At 39.1% G+C, this 18,675-nt stretch overlaps 3 protein-coding genes across 3 annotated transcripts; 1 reads left to right on the top strand and 2 right to left on the bottom strand.

The window, feature by feature from the left end:
* The first annotated feature begins 2,466 nt into the window (after positions 1 to 2,466).
* Positions 2,467 to 4,430, top strand: LOC142554762 (uncharacterized). The gene is made up of 2 exons (XM_075665439.1): positions 2,467 to 3,143; positions 3,446 to 4,430. Exons 1-2 carry the CDS (start codon positions 2,467 to 2,469, stop codon positions 4,428 to 4,430), a joined length of 1,662 nt encoding a protein of 553 aa, XP_075521554.1.
* Positions 4,431 to 10,004: 5,574 nt separating this feature from the next.
* On the bottom strand, positions 10,005 to 10,367 carry LOC142554761 (secreted RxLR effector protein 161-like). The gene has a single exon (XM_075665437.1). The coding sequence runs from the start codon at positions 10,365 to 10,367 to the stop codon at positions 10,005 to 10,007; it is 363 nt and encodes a 120-aa protein (XP_075521552.1).
* Positions 10,368 to 14,000: 3,633 nt separating this feature from the next.
* LOC142554760 (uncharacterized) lies at positions 14,001 to 15,404 on the bottom strand. Its single transcript, XM_075665436.1, has 3 exons — positions 15,398 to 15,404; positions 14,424 to 14,612; positions 14,001 to 14,350 (listed from the first exon to the last, which is right to left on the bottom strand). Exons 1-3 carry the CDS (start codon positions 15,402 to 15,404, stop codon positions 14,001 to 14,003), a joined length of 546 nt encoding a protein of 181 aa, XP_075521551.1.
* Positions 15,405 to 18,675: the final 3,271 nt, after the last annotated feature.

Here is an 18,675-nt window from a genome sequence, read left to right as displayed (position 1 = left end):
CAGCACCAAACAACGATCCACCCTTTACAATTGAGGCTGAATCTCTTTTGTTTGGTGAGCAGCGTATGGGGAATTGCCTTGTGGCTAAGGTCTTCTCTTCCAAGGCCGTTAACCGAGAGGCCTTCGTGACTCAGATTTCTCGCATACTACAAGCCACAAAACACATTGAGATAGGGCCCTTGGGTGATAACTTGTTTCGTCTAGATTTCAAATCTCCACAAGATAAAAAACGTGCTCTCTATGGTGGCCCATGGAATTTGTTCAGAGATCTAATTATATTTCGGCAGCCGAGTGGATTGCAAACGCCTAGCATGATGAATTTCACGGAAATTTCCATTTGGATCCAATGCTATAGTCTCCCACTTATATTCATGCATAAGGACTTTCTGGAGAAACTAGGCCAACACCTTGGGGCCGTAGAAGAGATTGACACGAAATAGAATGGCTTCGCTATGGGCAGATACGCTCGTGTTAAGGTACGTATTGATATTACGAGGCCTTTAAAGCAACATATCCGACTTTCTCTTAATAGCGATGAGGAAGACGTCTTTGTGATATTCTCGTACGAAAGATTGCCGGGTTCTTGGTATAATTGTGGCCGTATTGGACACTCATTCCGGTATTGTGAAATAGAGCCTCAAGAAATTGGTAAGCTGAGCTATGGTCGGTGGTTGAAAGCTTCTACAAGTGGTGGGGGATTTACCAAAACACGACAATCCCCCCACCGAAGTTCCAAGGAAGCAAGCCAATCGGTCCTTCGGGCAGCCCCTCCTACGGTTCTGAGGAGATCGATGCAAGTTATTCGAGAGGTTTCTTACATAAAGATGGAAAGGGAGTTGATGTGGCTGGTCAAAGTGTTGATGAGCAATCTAAAGAGGGGAGTATAATGGCTACTGATATATTGGGGACACCAAAAACCCAAGGTAGATTGGCTGTAGGTGAGTCACACCATACCCATCCTCATTTGGCTATTGAGCAGTTGACGCCAGAAGTAAGCAACCATGAGAAGCAATCTGTTGATAACGCTTGTAGTCTTGCTTATCCGATGGATGAACAAGAGACTACGAAGCACCCAAACCCGAAGTCTCATACACGTTGGAAACGCAGGGCCAGGGAGAAGGGTTCTATATCAGTCAAACAACATCATTTGTCTACTCCGTACAACAGTAGAATACATGGCGAGACGGGCTCTCAACAGGATCATCCAGTGCTTGGGACAAAACGTGCTCTTGAGGAGCCGATGGATGGTACCAACAGTACATTTTCGGCGGTGGTTGCTATGCAACCCCGCCGACACCAATGAGTTGTATAGTATGGAACGCTCGGGGGCTTGGGAACCAACGGACATTCCGTGAACTTAAGAGCTTAGTCGCTGAAAAGGACCCGTCTTTCCTATTCATTTCAGAATCTAAAATGAGAGACTATCAGTGTCGATGGTGGAAAAATATTCTTTGATTTTTCGGTATGTTTACTGTGAGTTGTCAAGGTAGAAGCGGGGGATTGATTCTTTTGTGGAAAGCACCATTGGATGTCACGGTTCACTCCTATTCGTCCGGCCATATCGACTGCATGGTGAAGCATTTTGAGAAATGTTGGAGATTTACTGGATTTTATGGCAGCCCAGAGGCTAGCAACAGACACCTCTCGTGGGAGCTTCTTCGACGGTTATCTGGAATCCAGGAATTTATAGGTGTCCCGTGGCTTGTAGGAGGAGACTTTAATGAAATCTGTTTCGATCGGGAGAAATTGGGAGGTAACTTGAAGCCCTTACATCAAACTCAGGCATTTAGGGATGCCCTTGATGAATGCACTCTACAGGATTTACATGGCAGCGGTGAATTTTTTACAAAGGTTAATAGGCGTTCATCAAATGATCTCATTTTTGAACGCCTGGATCGGTATGTCGGCACATTGGAGTGGAGACTTTTGTATCCTACCGCTAGAGCCGAATCGTTCGAATTCTATCATTCAGATCATAGGCCTATTCTTATGAAACTGGGCTCCGGGACAGCAAATCTTCATAACTCTATGTTCCGTTTTGAGACTCATTGGGCCATAGAATTGGATTGTGCGGAAGTATTTGCTCTAGGGTGATGCTCAAATGATGCCACACTCACGCTTTCAGACCGCATCATGCAGTGCAAGCTAGCCCTCGATGCATGGGCTGGAGATCGATTTAGACGCATTCCGAGTCAAATAAAGCAAAAAAGGTCCCTTCTAAATCGATTGAAGACTCATGATAAATGGCATGCTTCAACAGACTACATACAAGAGCTGGAGAATCAAATTGAGTACCTTTCCTCCAAGGATGAGGATTTATTGGAAACAGCGAAGTAGGGTAAATTGGTTGGCTCATGGGGATATAAATTCGAAATTCTTTCATGCTTGTGCCTCAATCAGAAGAGTGAAGAATCTTATTAGTGGGCTGCTATCGGTGCATGGTGACTGGTGTTTTGATAAGGGGGGATGGCCGAGATTGTGGTGGACTATTTCTCTAACTTATTTACATCGGGCGACCCAAGGATCCAAGATATAAATCCGATGCTTGAATGTGTTCAACTGAAGGTTAATGAGCAGATGAAATCGGTATTATTTTCTCCATTTTCGGCTGAGGAAGTTAAGAAAGCTTTATTTGATATGTATCCGGAGAAAGCTCCAGGACCGGATGGTATGTCGGCATTCTTTTTCCAGAAATATTGGCATGTGGTAGGCCCGGAGGTTTCAGAGGCTGTGTTGAGGGTTCTGAATGATGGAGCTCCGCTTCAAGAGTGGAATGAGACTATAATCATTCTCATTCCAAAAATTAAAAATCCTATTCTTATGAAGGACTTCCGGCCTATTAGCTTATGTAGCGTCTGCTATAAAATCGTCTCCCGGGCCTTGACTTATCGTTTTCGGAAGGTTTTGGTTATGGCAGTAGATGAGTTCCAGAGTGCTTTTGTCCCAGGCAGACTGATAACAGATAACATCTTACTGGGTTATGAGGCTCTACACTGGATACGGAGCAGGAAAAAGGGGAGCAAGGGATACGTGGCATTGAAGCTCAATATGAGCAAGGCGTACGATAGAGTGGAATGGGGCTTCCTAGAACTAATTATGGGTAAGCTCGGATTTGATCCTATATGGGTTGAGAAGGTGATGCGGTGTGTTCGTTCTGTCAAATAATCGATTGCACTCAATGGCGATATTATATGTCACGTTAATCCGGGCAGAGGATTGCATCAAGGGGATCATCTATCACCCTTTCTGTTTGTTCTGTGCGCTCAAGGGTTGTCATCGATTTTGAGCTCATTTGAATCACGTAAGTTGATTACTGGTGTCCGTATTGCAAATTCTAGTCCCCAAATCTCTCACCTATTCTTTGCTGATGACATTCTCATATTTTTAAAAGCTACTATCTCCGACTGTTTGAATCTTTGCCATTGTCTATCGTTGTATGAAAAAGATTCGGGCCAGCTATAAACTTTGAGAAATCATCTTTATCCTTTAGCCCGAATACGGATCCAGTGACTGCTGATCAGATAAAGAGGGTGTTGTATATCTCCACTACACAGGGTCAAGACATTTACCTGGGATTGCCGACATTCTCTTTGCGTAGCAAAAAACTCCAGTTCAGATATTTAATTGAGACTATAGTTAAACGTTTGAGAGGGTGGGGCAACAAGACATTTTCCGCCGGAGGCAAAGAAACGTTAATCAAGTCCGTTTTACAGTCCATCCCCACGTATGCTATGTCTTGTTTCCATATACCTAAGGCGATCAATGAGGCTATTGAACGGGAATGCGCAAATTTTTGGTGGGGCATGGAAGAAGGGAGAAGGAGAATGCACTGGAAAAATTGGCATACATTATGTGTGCCAAAATGTATGGGAGGGATGGGTTTTCGTAACCTGGAAGCGTTCAATAGAGCCTTTCTTGCAAAACAAGTTTGGAGAATTGCCATTAATCCCGACTCTCTTGTAGCTCTGGTTTTTAAGGCGAGATATTTCAAGCATCATGATATTATGGACGCTCCGATAGGTAATAATCCCTCATTTATTTGGATATCACTTTTGTCGAGTAGAAAGTTACTGAGGAAAGGTCTGTGTTGGCGAGTTGGTAATGGAGAAAAAATCGCAACTTTTCGAGACCAATGGATTCCGGGAGTGCAGTCTCTAATGCGGCCTGTAGGTATCTCGAATGATCTTGATAACGTAAACTCTTTCATCGTGAATGGAGCATGGAATGAGTCATTGATTCGAACCACACTCCCGTCTTATATAGCTGAAGATGTTCTAGCTATCCCACTAGCAAATAATGCGAGTGAGGATTCTCGATTCTGGCTCTATGATCCGAAAGGAAAGTACACTGTGCGGAATGGTTACAAGCTTGAAGTCGAGTTCTTTGATACGCCCAGCCATACCTTGAACACCCATGCGAAATCTTGGTAGAAATTTGTATGGTCATTGTCAGTTCCTCCTAAGGTTCGGATTTTTTTGTGGCGAGCATTGCACAACATTATTCCATCTCGCGCGAACCTGCTGCGGCATCATGTTCCCATCACAGATCAGTGTCAGTTGTGTGGTTATGGTCATGATTCAACCGAGCACGCTCTGTTTTGGTGTCCATTTGCAAAGAAGTGTTGGAAGGATACAATTTTTCATCCTTTTCTGAAACAGGTAAAAGACATGGATTTCTTGGATACATTCATCCGAATGAAAGCAGTGTTAAGAAAGGAAGATATGGAGGTTTTTGCGATGCGCACCTGGGCTGTATGGCATGATAGATTGCGGATTTTGCATGAGAAGGTGCCTGGATGTGCTCAATTGGATGTGGAGTGGAGCGCCTCCCTTTTGAAAGACTTCAAGGAAGCTCGGGAATCCTTAATTACCGCACCTGCTCCGAAGCCATTACCCCAGCTCGAACGCTGGACGAGACCACCGGTCAACACCTTGAAACTTGAGGTAGACGTGGCGGTTAATTTTGACACTGGTGGTTATTCGATGGGGGCATAGTGCGAGATCATGATGGTCAAATACTGTTTGCCTTAGGAAAAAGAATCTCTAAGCCACAGTCGGTGGTCTTCGCTGAGCTCCTTTCAATAAGAGATGGGATGAGGCTGTTGGAGGAACGTGGCATCGAAGTCCATGTAATTACTACTGACTCTCTGCTGGCGGTGCAAGCAGTCATCAACCCAGCAGAAGATTTAAGTTATTGTGGTGCACTCGCGTTGGATATTAGGAACTCATTGGACAGCTGCACTGATACCGATCTTAGACAGATTGGCAGATCGGCGAATCGGGTGGCACATTCACTTGCATTTTTTTCTCTTTCTTCCCCTACTCCTTTTGTTTGGGAAAATGGGGTTTTTCCGTTTTGGTTTGTGAATATTGTAACAGACGATTTATTGCTTTCTGAATAAAATTACAAGTGTTACCATAAAAAAAAAAACCAATTATATTATAGGATAAGTCTTTGTATTTATTGTAAGGAACATTGTTCGACAGATGTGAATAAATATATTAACAGTAGTGTGAAATTGTAAATTTGTGTTTATTATCAGAATTAAGTGTTGTGTCAAATGTTACAACATTTAAGACAACATGCAGCGTAATATTATATTTAGTAACACAAATTCACTTTAAATAAATAGATGGACGAGATTAAATATGCACAAGTATAAATACTTGTGCGGTGCCTCAGGGCAAAAATTAATCACTAGAAAAACAATTAGTTTACAAAAATCAATCACTAGTGATTTTCATAAGATTCAATTTCTTCAACAAGTTGAGAAAATAAACGCTATCTAAAACAACCAACAATAATAAAATATCAACTAAGAAAGCAAAAGTGTGATGCCAAAAGAGGAGCCACGAAAAACGATCTTCAGCCAACTTCGTTACGGATGTTGTCTGCAGATGTCCCCAACATTCAAGGCAACACGCGATCACCAGTCTTCAACACAGCACGATCCTTGATGACTTATTTCCCTGAAATTCATGGCGTGCACAAGTGCGTATACGTATGTTTTTTAGGGAAGAAGCGGCGTAGCAAATAGAGAGGTTTAATGATGTCCTTGATTTTTTATTTATAGATGTAGACTATTATTCTTCAAGGAAACCAATTGCACAAGGAAAGTAAGAGTTTAATTAGAAATACACTCTTAATACCATATCTCATTAAATTATTATCATAATTAGCATATCTAAAATATATTTGCTTAATTATCTCATTATCTTAGAAAGGAAAAATCTCACAAGATATTGTATGAAATCAAATTAACAAGGAAATTTATTGTTAGGGAAATAATTTAAATCAAGACATTTTATCAATTAAATTCGGAAAATATTATTTCTCTTCAATCTCCCCCTTTTTGTCTTTCTTGGACAAAATGAGATCAAACTCATTTATCCTTGTTTAGCTCAAATCATCTCCCCCTGAATAAAAACAAAGTTAGCACTGATGTTGTTGGTTTTGTTGGCAACATATGAGGTAACACCTGCACTATGTCATTTTAAGAACAATACATCAGGGCAAAGTAAAAACATATAAACATACAAACCTTAGATAAGCAAAGCTAGCAACAACAAAAACAACAAAGCCAATCAAAGACAAAATTAAAGCCAAAAGAAGTGTTAGTTTCCATCCCCTCCATCTGACTCCTCTTCCTCATCAATTTTCCCAGATGGTCCAGGTCCAGCTGTTGTTTGATCATCTCCCCCTTTTTGTCCCGGAAAGACACCTACTTCCAAAATTAGCCTGTGATTGGCCACAAGATCCTCATAATAGGCAATGTATGCCTTAGCCTGAAAGATCTTGGTAAGGGCATGATCAATTTGAGCTTGAATTTCAGCGACTGTGAACTTCACAAAGCCATCTGCCGGTGGAGTAGAGGTGGAGCCTTGAGGAAGACCAGAAGCAGGTGGTACTATGGGAGACTCAGTCCAGGGGAGATCAATCTTTCGATTTCCTTTGAAGAATGCCGGAGAAATCTTGAATGGGTCTCCAAGGTCAGATAGTTGCTCATTTATATCTTTAACAAAACTTTGTGAGATAAGAAGCCCATAGATTAGACTAGGAAAAGGTAGCTTCGACGCTTTCAGAACACCATAAGCATATTGAAGCACTGTGTTGAACACAAGCTTCCCAAAGTTGAAGAACCCATTTGTTCCAATGGAGTATAGCACTAATCCTAGGTGTCGAGTGACAACAGTGGTGTTGGTGGAGGGTGTCTAATTTCGAACAGACAGCTTGTGAAGCACTGAGTAAAATGAAGTCAAATTCGCTGCTGATAACTTCTGTGGATGAGATGGAAAGTGAGTAACAAGGCCCCCAGTGATTGTAGAAGTGACAAGATGAATGTCTGGGGCAAGACCATCCTCATCCTCTGCAAGAGTCTGATAATGAGAGTTAATGGCTGCTGGACTGAGCTCAAAGAGTTTGTTGAGAACATAAACTCTCCCATATTTCGCAGAACGTTTATCACATATACCAGGTGAGAGGTTTGAGTTTTATAGCACCGGCCATCGATTAAATGATGTGACTGCTGAGACTGTGGAGAGCAAGGAGCAATTTTTCAGGAAAGCAATCAGATTTTGCCTCGCAAAGGCATCAGTATTGACGTTCTTTTCGTCAATGAAGTCGTGATTTGCATAAAGATGCCACTGAGCAACTGCGTGCTCAGTGTAGAATTTGGTAGAAAAAGTAGTGCCGAAGACATAGTCACTGAGGTCCGTGCTATCTTGCGTGCTCAGTGTAGAATTTGGTAGAAAAAGTAGTGCCGAAGACATAGTCACTGAGGTCCGTGCTATCTTCAGTGTTGGCATCATCCTCAGCAACATCCTGTTCAGCAGACCCATGTTCTTGAGCAACGATATCTTCCTCAGCAGGCTTGTCAGTAGAACTGCTGGAGTTAGTGGAACTTCCAGAGTCTTGAGCATCAACAAGAACAGCAGAAGATTCGGCTTTTTGATTTCTCAAGTTGGCCATAAATTGGGCCGACGTGATTTCTTCTTCTGTAGATGGTGAGGGCTTTGGTGGAGGAACATGGGGTGCATTCTTGTCGGAATCAGTGTTCTCGCTGGAGGAGATACTACTGTCCTCAGGCGGAGAGGTAGTCTTCTTCCGGGCCACGAACTCATAGTCACCATCGGCTGAGTTGTCGCCAGAGGTGTTGTGAAGATCAGCGAGTGAAGGGCAGCTCGGTCTTTCACCCTTTCGACGAAATGCTTAGAAGTGGTCAAATCAGGGTTGTACCCTGCTTGTCTCTTTGAACGGCGAACAGGGGGACGTGGAGGACTAAAAACCTGTATTATTGGCGGATTCTCAAGATCAATCGCATTTCCAGGCTCACCTGGGATAATTACTTCCAGTGGTGTGGGTTGTTCAGCAGCGGGAACTATTTCCATAGGAGAGGCTTCCTTAGGTGTTGCTGGAGATGATGTCTCTGTGGGGGCAACATCATCCGTGTGACCCATTTCACTCCGTATGTCATGGCGATCATAGCCTTTTCTTGCCATTTAAGTTTGTGGTTTGAGTGAAGAAGAAAGTGGGAAAGATGAAGAATGCAGAGAAACACAGAGAAAAATTGTGAGATAAGAAAATCCGAGAGACAATTATGAAGATAATGATGAATTGGCGGTGTCAATCATGAAGATAAGTATGAACGAACAGTGCAACGGTAACAAAAGATTTGGTAACTGACTTAGTCTAACGGTAAAAGAATAATGAAACCGTAAAAATATAGCCGTTAACACCTTTCTGCACTTATTGTGATGATTTTCGCACAATACTTATTTCAAAAATTCCAGAAATAAACCCACATCAAATTTTAAAACTCCATTAGACATGAAAGATCACTGAAATTTGAGTTTTAGCAAAGTCTGAATTTTCATCGAATTCTTCTTTTGTTGAAATACGCATGTCCTAATGACTCAACAATATTCACAATTATATGTTTATGCATGATCTAGTTATGCTTAATTACAGAATGTAATAGAAATAGAAACATGAAAACAAATATGAGATATGTTTACAGATGAAGTGTTGTCACAAATGTTGACAACATCTTCCGAAAACACGCACAATCCCCAAAAATTATTTTGATTTTTCTCGACACTTGGTGATTTTATCAAATATTGATCATAGAAGTGGTAGCTCCCACACTAGAAGAACAGTCTTCTTTTGGACTCCTCTAGGTAGCTTTTTCCATTTTCTCCTATTTTGATTTCTGTATTAAATTCAGAAGAGGTAGCTTCCACACTAAAAGTACAGTCTTTTTTGGACTCTTTTAGATAGCTTTTTCCAATCTTTTCTTCTGATACATAGTATGTTTTATAAATATTTTCAGTCTACTCAAATCACCTTTCACATGGGACAAACTCATGGTATACATGATTATCCTTCACTACTTAGTGACTCAATTCGAATATTTTTCATGTCCAAGTGTGTTAAACAAGATCGAATAAGGAATTGTAAGTGTAACAGAAGATTAAGCAACATCATTCCAACACATCATATTACAGTATGCATGTAAATGCAGAATGTTTAAAGAGAGAAAAAATGCACATGCATGTTAGGTGTTGTCCGAGATGTTGTGACATCTGAGACAACATCATGAATGATCAGGCAGAACACATGCTGAGAGATTTCTTAAGGTTGGAGAATCTCTCAAAGTCTAATACTTTTGTGAATATGTCAGCCAATTGGTTATTTGTATCAACAAATTCCATCCGAATCAATCCTTTTTCGACTCGATCTCGAATAAAGTGGTGTCGAATGTCAATGTGTTTAGTACAAGAGTGTTGTACTGAATTTTTTGAAATGTTTATTGCACTAGAATTTTCACAGTACACAACCAAGGGTTCACTCTTAAGTCCATAACCTTATATCATTTGATTCATCCACAAGAGTTGAGTGCAATCACTTCCTGGTGCCACATATTCAGATTCAGCAGTTGAAAGTGAAACACATTTTTTTTTTCTACTATGCCATGATATCAAGTTATTTCCAAGGTAAAAGCAGCCTCAAGATGTACTTTTTCTATCATCCAAATCCCCTGCCCAATCAGCATATGATAACCCTACTAAATTCGAGTTGGTGTCATGAGTATACCATAATCCTAAGTCAACGGTTCCGGCTATGTATCGTAGGATACGTTTTACGGCTTTTAAATGAGAAATCTTAGGATTAGATTGGTATCTAGCACACAAGCAAACACTAAACATTAAATCAGGACGGCTAGCAGTCAAGTACATGAGACTTCCTATGATGCTGCGGTATAAGGTGTTGTCAACATTTTCGGCAGCATCATCTTTGGATAATTTTTCATTTGAGCCCATAGGTGTCTTCATGTGCTTGGTGTTCTCATTAGCAAATTTCTTTATCATGTTTTTTGCATACTTACTTTGACATAAAAAGATGCCATCATGCATTTGTTTGATTTGCAAACAAAGAAAAAAACTTAGCTCACCAACCATGCTCATTTCGAATATGAATGACATGCACTCAACAAAATTATCAGCATGCTTTTAAGATGAGGAACCAAAGAATATCATCAACATAGACTTGACAAATAAGGATTTCACCTTTGGATTTCTGAATAAAAAAGGTATTGTCTACCTCACCTCGTTTGAAGCCAATTTCAAGAAGATATTCTGTTAGTCTGTCATTCCATGCACGTGGTGCTTGCTTCACACCATAGAGAGCCTTTTTCAACTTGTACACGTGATTCAAGTTATGTGGATTTTCAAATCCTTTAGGCTGTCTGACATATGCTTCCTCACACAAGGTACCAATCAAGAATGCACTTTTAACATCCATTTGAAATAATTTGATTTTCATGTAGCATGCAATAGCTAGCAATAGTCGGACTGACTCAATGCGGGCAACAGGAGCAAAGGTCTCATCAAAATCAACCCCCTCAACCTGTGTGTACCCTTGAGCAACCAACCTTGTCTTGTTTCGAATGATGTTCCCTGACTCATCAGTTTTATTTTTAAAAATCCACTTTGTTCCAATTATATTGACGTGGTCGGGAGGTGGAACTAGATACAAAACATCATTTCGAACGAATTCCTCAAGCTCATCATGCATTGCATTGATCCAAAACTCATCTTTTAAAGCTTCATTAACATTTTTAGGTTCAAATTGAGATACAAAACATGAAAATCTGACCTGTGAGTAAGTAGAGCTCATGCATATAAGTCCAGCCATCTTTCGGTAATCGACTTTCTCTTTCTTTCGATTTTAGACTTCACCTTGCACACTTCCAATTATCTGAGATGATGGATGACTCTTTGGATCTTAGTCGGCATATTCTGTCCATCATCTGCTGTGTCATCATCACTATTTGCTTCGTCCTCAAATTCGGTGACTTCAGTGTCACGTGTTGTGCTAGGTGTTGCACATCTGGGGCAACACCTGCATTTTCCAGTTCAATTGGGTTTTCCAAAAGGTCTTCAACGTCATCCTCAGCAGTTTTCTTCTTGAGATCTGCACAATCATCAAAAACAACATTAATGGATTCCATAATAGTCCTAGTTCTTAAATTAAACATGCGATAAGCTCGACTATTAGTGGCATATCCCAAAAACAAACACTTATTACTCTTTGAGTCGAATTTGGCAAGTTGATCCCTGTCATTCAAAGTGTAATAAACACATCCAAAAATATGAAAATATTTGAGATTAGGCTTCTTTCCCATGATTATTTCATAGCATGTCATGGTTGAGCCGCTTCTAAAATACACTCTATTTGAAATATGACAAGCCGTATTTAAGGCCTCTGCCCAAAAACGCTTTGAGATGTTCTTCGATGTTAGCATCACCCTTTCCATTTCTTGCAGTGTTCTGTTCTTGCGTTCGACAATTCCATTTTTTTGTGGGGTTTTTGGTGCCGAAAACTCGTGTGAAATACCTTTCCTGGCACAAAATGATGAGAATGAAGAATTCTCAAATTCCTTACCATGGTCAGTACTGATTCTTCTCACCTTCAAACCATGAAAGTTTGTGATTCTTGTGACCAATTGTTTAAACACACTGAAGGTGTCTGATTTCTTCCTAATAAAACTAACCCATGTAATACCGTGAGAAATCATCAACACATACAAAAAAATATTTCTTACCTCCAAAACTTTCGACTTCCATAGGACCCATAAGATCCATGTGAAGTAACTCCAGACAGCGTGTTGTCCCAGATGTTGCCAACACCGGGTGTGACACGCGAGTTTTTTTTCCTTTTTGACACTCACCGCACACATAGGGTATTCCAGATGAAAGATTGGGCATACCTCGCACTGCCTCATATTTACTCAGATTCTTCAAGGTTTTGAAATTCACATGGCCGAGTTTCTGATGCCAAAGTTCAAATTCAGTAACTTGTGCATGTTTGCATGAAAGTTCATTACCAATTTGGTAGCAATTGTCCGAAGACCTTGTACCTGTCATGATGCATATGTTAGATTCATCAAAAACTTCACACGCATGTTTATTAAACTTGACTTGCAAATTATCATCGCATAATTGACTTATGCTGATCAAATTTGAGTTTAATCCTTCAACATGGAGAAAATTGTGGAGCTTTGGTAGTCCTTCAACATTCAAAGTTACCTTTCCAACAATCTTTCTTTTAGCTCCTCCTCCATAGGTTACTCTGCCACATTTTTGTTTAACATAATCGATGAGATATTCTCTTGACCCTGTCATATGGCGTGAGCTTCCACTATCAAAGTACCAGTAACATGCAGTGTTAGTTTTTAATGAAGTATAAACAACATTACAGTGAATTTTTACCTTTGGTAGCCCAAATCTGTCTTACTGTAGGTCGATTCTTGGAGGTGTTGCGGGAAAGTGTTGTGCAACATTTGAGGCAACATCCGGCTTGACTTTTGGTTTATGCGGTCATCCCTGAGTTTAAAACAATATGGCCTGATATGTCCAGGCTTAAAGCAGTAATGGCGTACATACCTGCGTTTTCTTTTCTTAGGAACAGGTGCAGTGGATTGTCTTCTCGGTGGAGAGCTTTTGGTTGAAGGTGTAGGTAATGACGGTGTAAATGTTTCAGTTTTTCCTTTCATAAAACGGTAGATTTTCCAGATTCACCAATTTCAAATACACTGTCTTTGAACCCTAAACCCTTCTTTTCATCTCTTCCCATCGAAAGTATGGATTCAAGCTTGGATGTGCTCGAATTAAACTTGGATAAGGTTTCATTTGCCTTTTGAAGTTCTTCTTTGGTCTTACCCAGTTCTAAGTCCTTTTTGCTTAGAATTACTTCAAGTTTGGTAACCACGGCTTTTAGATCAATGTTTTCCTTTACAAGAGTCGAGTTAAGCTTGTTTCTTTTGGTCCAATCCTCAAACAGCTCTTCATAAAGCTTTTGAACACTCTCAAGAGTCATCTCTTCATCATCAGCTTCCGATTAATCATCTACACTCGAATTTCTAGAAGTTGTGGATTTTAAACACACTGATTTTTTGCAGATGTTGCGGCCAGGTGTGGCAACACCTAGGGAAACACCTAAAGGATTCACATGCAGCCTGCAATTTTCTGTAAATAATGCAGTCAAGGAGGTGTGATTATCTTCATCATTGGATTTCTCCTCCTCATCAGATTCTTCATCGCTTAGAGGTGCATTGTAGCCTTTGTTCTTTCGCAATCTGTTGGCACATTCATTTGCATAGTGTCCGAACCCCTTGCATTCTCTACACTGCACTGAATCATAATTCTTTGAGTTAAATTGTTCTCTGCCTTCATTCCTTGGTTGAGATTGTCGCTTGGCAGGAAACCTTTGTGGTCTTTGAGTAGCAGGAGGACTTGGAAATTTCGATGGTTGTGCATCATTCTTCTTATCTCTGATTCTTTTCAAGTAATCCCCAAATTTCTTTGTGATAAAGGAGATAGAATCCTCAGAAATGTCTGATTCATTAACTTCTTGGGATACTTGAAGAAGGTCATTGAAAGAATCATTTGAAGCTTGGAATGCAATTGTTTTCCCTTTATCCTTCTTTTGCATGTCTATGTTCATCTCAAAAGGTCTTCCAAAGCCATTTGCGTTGTGTCCTTAGCCTCATCTATCGCACAAATTTTTATGTTGAATCTTTCGAGCAAAGAACGGAGAACCTTACTAACTAATCGTTCATTGGAGATAGGGTCTCCAAGACTGAACGCCTCATTAGCAATTTTCCTTAGGCGACGATCATATTTCAGTATGTTCTCAGATTTTTCCATCCTCATAATCTCGAACTTGGAAGTAACCATCCTCAGTCTTGTTCGTCGCACACTTTCAGAACCTTCACAGTGTCTTTGGAGAATGTCCCATGCATCCTTGGCCGAGACACAATTAGTAATAAGCCCGAACATGTTCATATCAACTGAAAAAAAAAATGACATTCAGTGTCTTTGAGTTGTAATTTGAAATCTGCACTTCATCAGTAGTCCAGTCACTTTCAGGTTTTATCAGACTATCACCATCTTCGTCTATTCTCCTTGGTGGAGTCCAACCGCTTAGAACTCTTTGCCATGCTCTCTCATCTATGGATTTTATATGAAACCGGATTTTGACCTTCCATAAACTGTAGTTGGTTCCATCTAAGACTGGTGGCCGTTTGCGAGTGATGGATCCATTTGATATTTCTGTCAAACAAAACAAAAACCAGAATCAACACTTAGTATATCAAGAGTAGGCTCTGATACCACTTGTAAGGAACGTTGTTCGATAGATGTGAATAAGTATATTAACAGTAGTATAAAATTGTAAATTTGTGTTTTATCAGAATTAAGTGTTGTGTCAAATGTTACAACATTTAAGACAACATACAGCGGAATATTATATTTAGTAACACAAATTCACTTTAAATAAATAGATGGACGAGATTAAATATACACAAGTATAAATACTTGTGCGGTGCCTCATGTCAAAAATTAATCACTAGAAAAACAATTCGTTTACAAAAACCAATCACTAGTGATTTTCACAAGATTCAATTTTTTCAACAAGTTGAGAAAATAAACGCTTTCTAAAACAACCAACAATAATAAAATATCAACTAAGAAAGCAAAAGTGTGATGCCGAAAGAGGAGCAACGAAAAATGATTTTCAGCCAACTTCGTTACGGATGTTGTCTGCAGATGTCCCCAACATTCAAGGCAACACGCGATCACTACTCTTCAACACAACACTTAATTCTGATAAAACACAAATTTACAATTTTACACTACTGTTAATATATTTATTCACGTCTGTCGAACAACGTTCCTTACATTTATTTAAAAAAAATTCAGAGCAATAATTTTTTAACTCAATCATTGTTTATAATTGATAGTTTTTAATCAAGATTCCCACGAATTTGAAGCAATAAGCCTATGTATTCATTCCATTGACGATAACTTAAAGAATTAATATCTTTAGTTCTTTATACTAGCCATTGCCGATCAATATTTGGGAAGAATCACGTTGAATCAAAATTAATGTCTACTATATATCATTACAGCTCGATCGATCACTTTAAGATGAAGGACAATATCAGATAGTGTTCTTTCATTTTTATTTTATTAATGAAAACAAGTCTTTATTTATGAAAATCCAAAGTGTTGTATTGACATATTGATCGACCTTTACATATATTTAATTAGAGTATAAAAACCTTTAAAAATGACATGCCAATATATTTTTTGAAAAGAAAATGAAAATTCAATCGTGGTATTTAGTTTTATTTTGTACTAATTTTCTTAAAGGGGATTATCTCCCTACTAAAACCAAAAATTGTAGAATACGTTTTTGTATTTATTTAAAAACAATTCAGAGCAATAATTTTTTAACTTGATCATTGTTTATAATTGATAGTTTTTAATCAAGATTCCCACGCAATAAGCGTGATAAAGAAGTATGTGCATTCCGTTGAGATTAACTTAAAGAATTAACATATTTGACAAAATATCAGATAGTATTCTTTCATTTTTATCTTACCAATGAAAATATTTTTTTTTCTTATTTAGAAACTCTAAGGATACTCTTTTTTTGGGTATCTTGGTTCATATTGTTTTTACTAATTCGGGGGAAGGACGACCATAAGACCAATACGATCTTTTGTGTTTTCTATCAAGAGAATTTATTGTGAATTAAAATACAGGAGTAAATAGATTTATATCATTGAAAAAATGTACATATCGAAAATGCTGAACTGAATATGCAACATTAGATGAAATTGTATCTTCTTCATGGTGTTGAGACAAAAAGTATAGAGTGCACCACTTCGCTGCCTCTAGAACCACCAACAGGGCAGCTAGGCCATTTTGATGGTGTTGATTTCGGACTGGCTCTGTTTCAAGCGTTACTTCGTGAGGATCATCCAAAGATTTGGGTCATTTTACGGATCAAAATGATTTCAGAGGACACATTGATAACAAAGTATTAAGCCCACTTTCTCGAAGCCCTGGTCGAGGATTGAGGTGCATTACAACCACCACTTTGTCTATCCATGCTCGAATTAACGAGATTAATTTGGACTATTCAAATGGGAAACTGGAAGATGGAAGGAATGAATTTCATAAGTTTCCCCTTCCACCTGGTTCTTTAGTTAGCCTTTGCTCATTATCGACCCCAAGAAGTCCCGGAAAACCTGGAAGACCTGGTGGAATTTCTTCAAATTGGAGAAAAGGAAAGCTTCTTGGAAGAAGCACTTTTGGTCATGTTTATCTTGGTTTTAATAGTGAGAACGGGCAAATGTGCGACATTAGAGAAGTTAAAGTTGTCTCGGATGATCAATCTTCAAGGGAGAGCCTAAAAAAAGTGAACTAGGAAATAGCTTTGCTAAGTCATCTTTCGCACCCAAACATTGTTCAATACAACGTAAGTGCTCTGTTACCACTTGATAGGATCGGTTAATACAGTTGAGAGTATTTAGAAAGAGGGGTTGAATAAAAACTCTGTTTTTTGTTCTTTTTTGACGAATGAATCGGTCTTTAGACATACTGATCCTGAAATCTTGTTTGTCGATATAAATCAGTCAACTAATAATAGTGCGGAAATAGACTTAAATATAGATTGAATACCTAGTGTAGAATATTATTGTGAAAACATAATAAGTAAGCAACTAGAACACATGGATTTTATGGATGTTCGAATCTTCAAATGCTTCTATGTCACTCCTTCTATCTCAAGTATATGTTTTAACTAAAATCCTTTGATGTACACAACAGATTGTAATAATCCACTTCAGTTGGACTTATACACTGTCAAATTGAAACTCTTTGTTTTTCAAATTCCTTACAACAGAAAACTGATTTTGAAACGTCTACCGTTTTAAAGTGCGGATTTATTTATTTATTTTTTTAAAAGCTCGCAATTACAAAATAACATTTAAAATAATCGTATTTATTTTCCAACAAGAATGACGCAGTTTAAAAATAACTAACGTCATCTAAAATAAACGAAAACGTAAACGTATAAAAATCCTAATATTATCAACATATAAAAATGTGCAACTCCTCTCAAAACACGTGAATCTATATGTGGAAAAATAATGGTCCTCACGTCGTGTCAGCGCACATTCCGCCTGCCTACTCAGTCTTCGGCACCTTCGGTCCCCTGATCAAAATACTCACCTGCATCACACACGCCTAGTGAGTCTAAAGACTCAACACACCTGTATCAGTAATAACAAGTACATATACGTAGCACACAGCAGTGAAAAATAGCATAATCAACATACATTTCATGAGCTTAAAAACATGAACATAAACGTGTCGTGTAAAATGGTAACGTGTCAAAACATGTCTCATCATGTTATCATATCGTATGCGTAACTGTGACCTGTCAAAACATGGTAATAGCATGTATCATCGTATCAGCATATAAATGTTAAAATCTTAATTTGAATTCCGTTCATTAGCTGTGACTTTCGTATCATTATGTCATCATGTCAGTCGATGGATCCATCTACGTGTAACCGCGGTACCCGGCGGCGGGAGACATCAGCGACACTCTCACCCGTCAACTGAGCCCGAGCCTATCATGTCATCATATCATGTCAATGAAAATACGATCGTCGGGCTCCCTCTGGGGTCTTCTCCCGTAAACGGGCTCCCTCTGGGGCCTTTTCCCTCACGATATCTCCAATCATATCATCGTGTCATCGTGTTAGTCACAACTAAATCACTTCCTTCAAAACGTGTCATCATATTCATCACTTAATAAAAGCATGGATATACGTAATTTTTCTTTTAAACCAAGCATGCACCGTATTTGTCATAATTGCGTAAAACTTTTAAACATGATGCATAAACATTTAAAATATCATGAATTTGTGCTCAGGGTGCTGCCAGGACAAAAATCTCACCCCGGGTGCAAAATGACCAATTTGCCCCTAGAAACCCAAAAATTTTCCTTTCATCCATGGACTTCTAAAATTGACCCGAAGCTTACCAAACTCCTTAAAATGTCCCAAAACATATTTAAAAGTATTGCTAGACGTAAACCCGAGCCAAAATCAGAACTTAACCGGTTCGTTTTAAAACTTGGATCGGGATCCCAATTTTAACCCGAATCGACTCAAAACTCTAATAATTTTTTCTTAACATTTTGTCATAACTTAAAGCACTTAAGAGGTCCTAAAACAATAACAGTAGGCCCCCCAAACACACGGCTGAATTTCCAGAATTTGCCCAAACTATCGGTCCTATCCTAATTCCCCACCTC

The sequence above is a fragment of the Primulina tabacum genome, chromosome 8 (genome assembly GCF_025594145.1).
Source record: "Primulina tabacum isolate GXHZ01 chromosome 8, ASM2559414v2, whole genome shotgun sequence".
Taxonomy (NCBI): Eukaryota; Viridiplantae; Streptophyta; class Magnoliopsida; order Lamiales; family Gesneriaceae; genus Primulina; species Primulina tabacum.
Note: the sequence above shows the minus strand (reverse complement) of the source record. Positions and strands in the feature narration are given on the sequence as shown.

What these genes read in the sequence shown, in the direction of transcription:
- LOC142554760 (XM_075665436.1), bottom strand. An exon ending in TAGTCTGATAAAACCTGAAA is followed by an intron (nt 14,351 to 14,423) that starts GTGACTGGACTA and finishes TTTTTTTTTCAG; the next exon opens with TTGATATGAACATGTTCGGG.
- LOC142554762 (XM_075665439.1), top strand. Translation starts at nt 2,467, where the DNA reads ATGGCCGAGATTGTGGTGGACTATTTCTCTAACTTATTTACATCGGGC. An exon ending in TGGGTTGAGAAGGTGATGCG is followed by an intron (nt 3,144 to 3,445) that starts GTGTGTTCGTTC and finishes TGTATGAAAAAG; the next exon opens with ATTCGGGCCAGCTATAAACT.
- LOC142554761 (XM_075665437.1), bottom strand. Translation starts at nt 10,367, where the DNA reads ATGATAAAGAAATTTGCTAATGAGAACACCAAGCACATGAAGACACCT.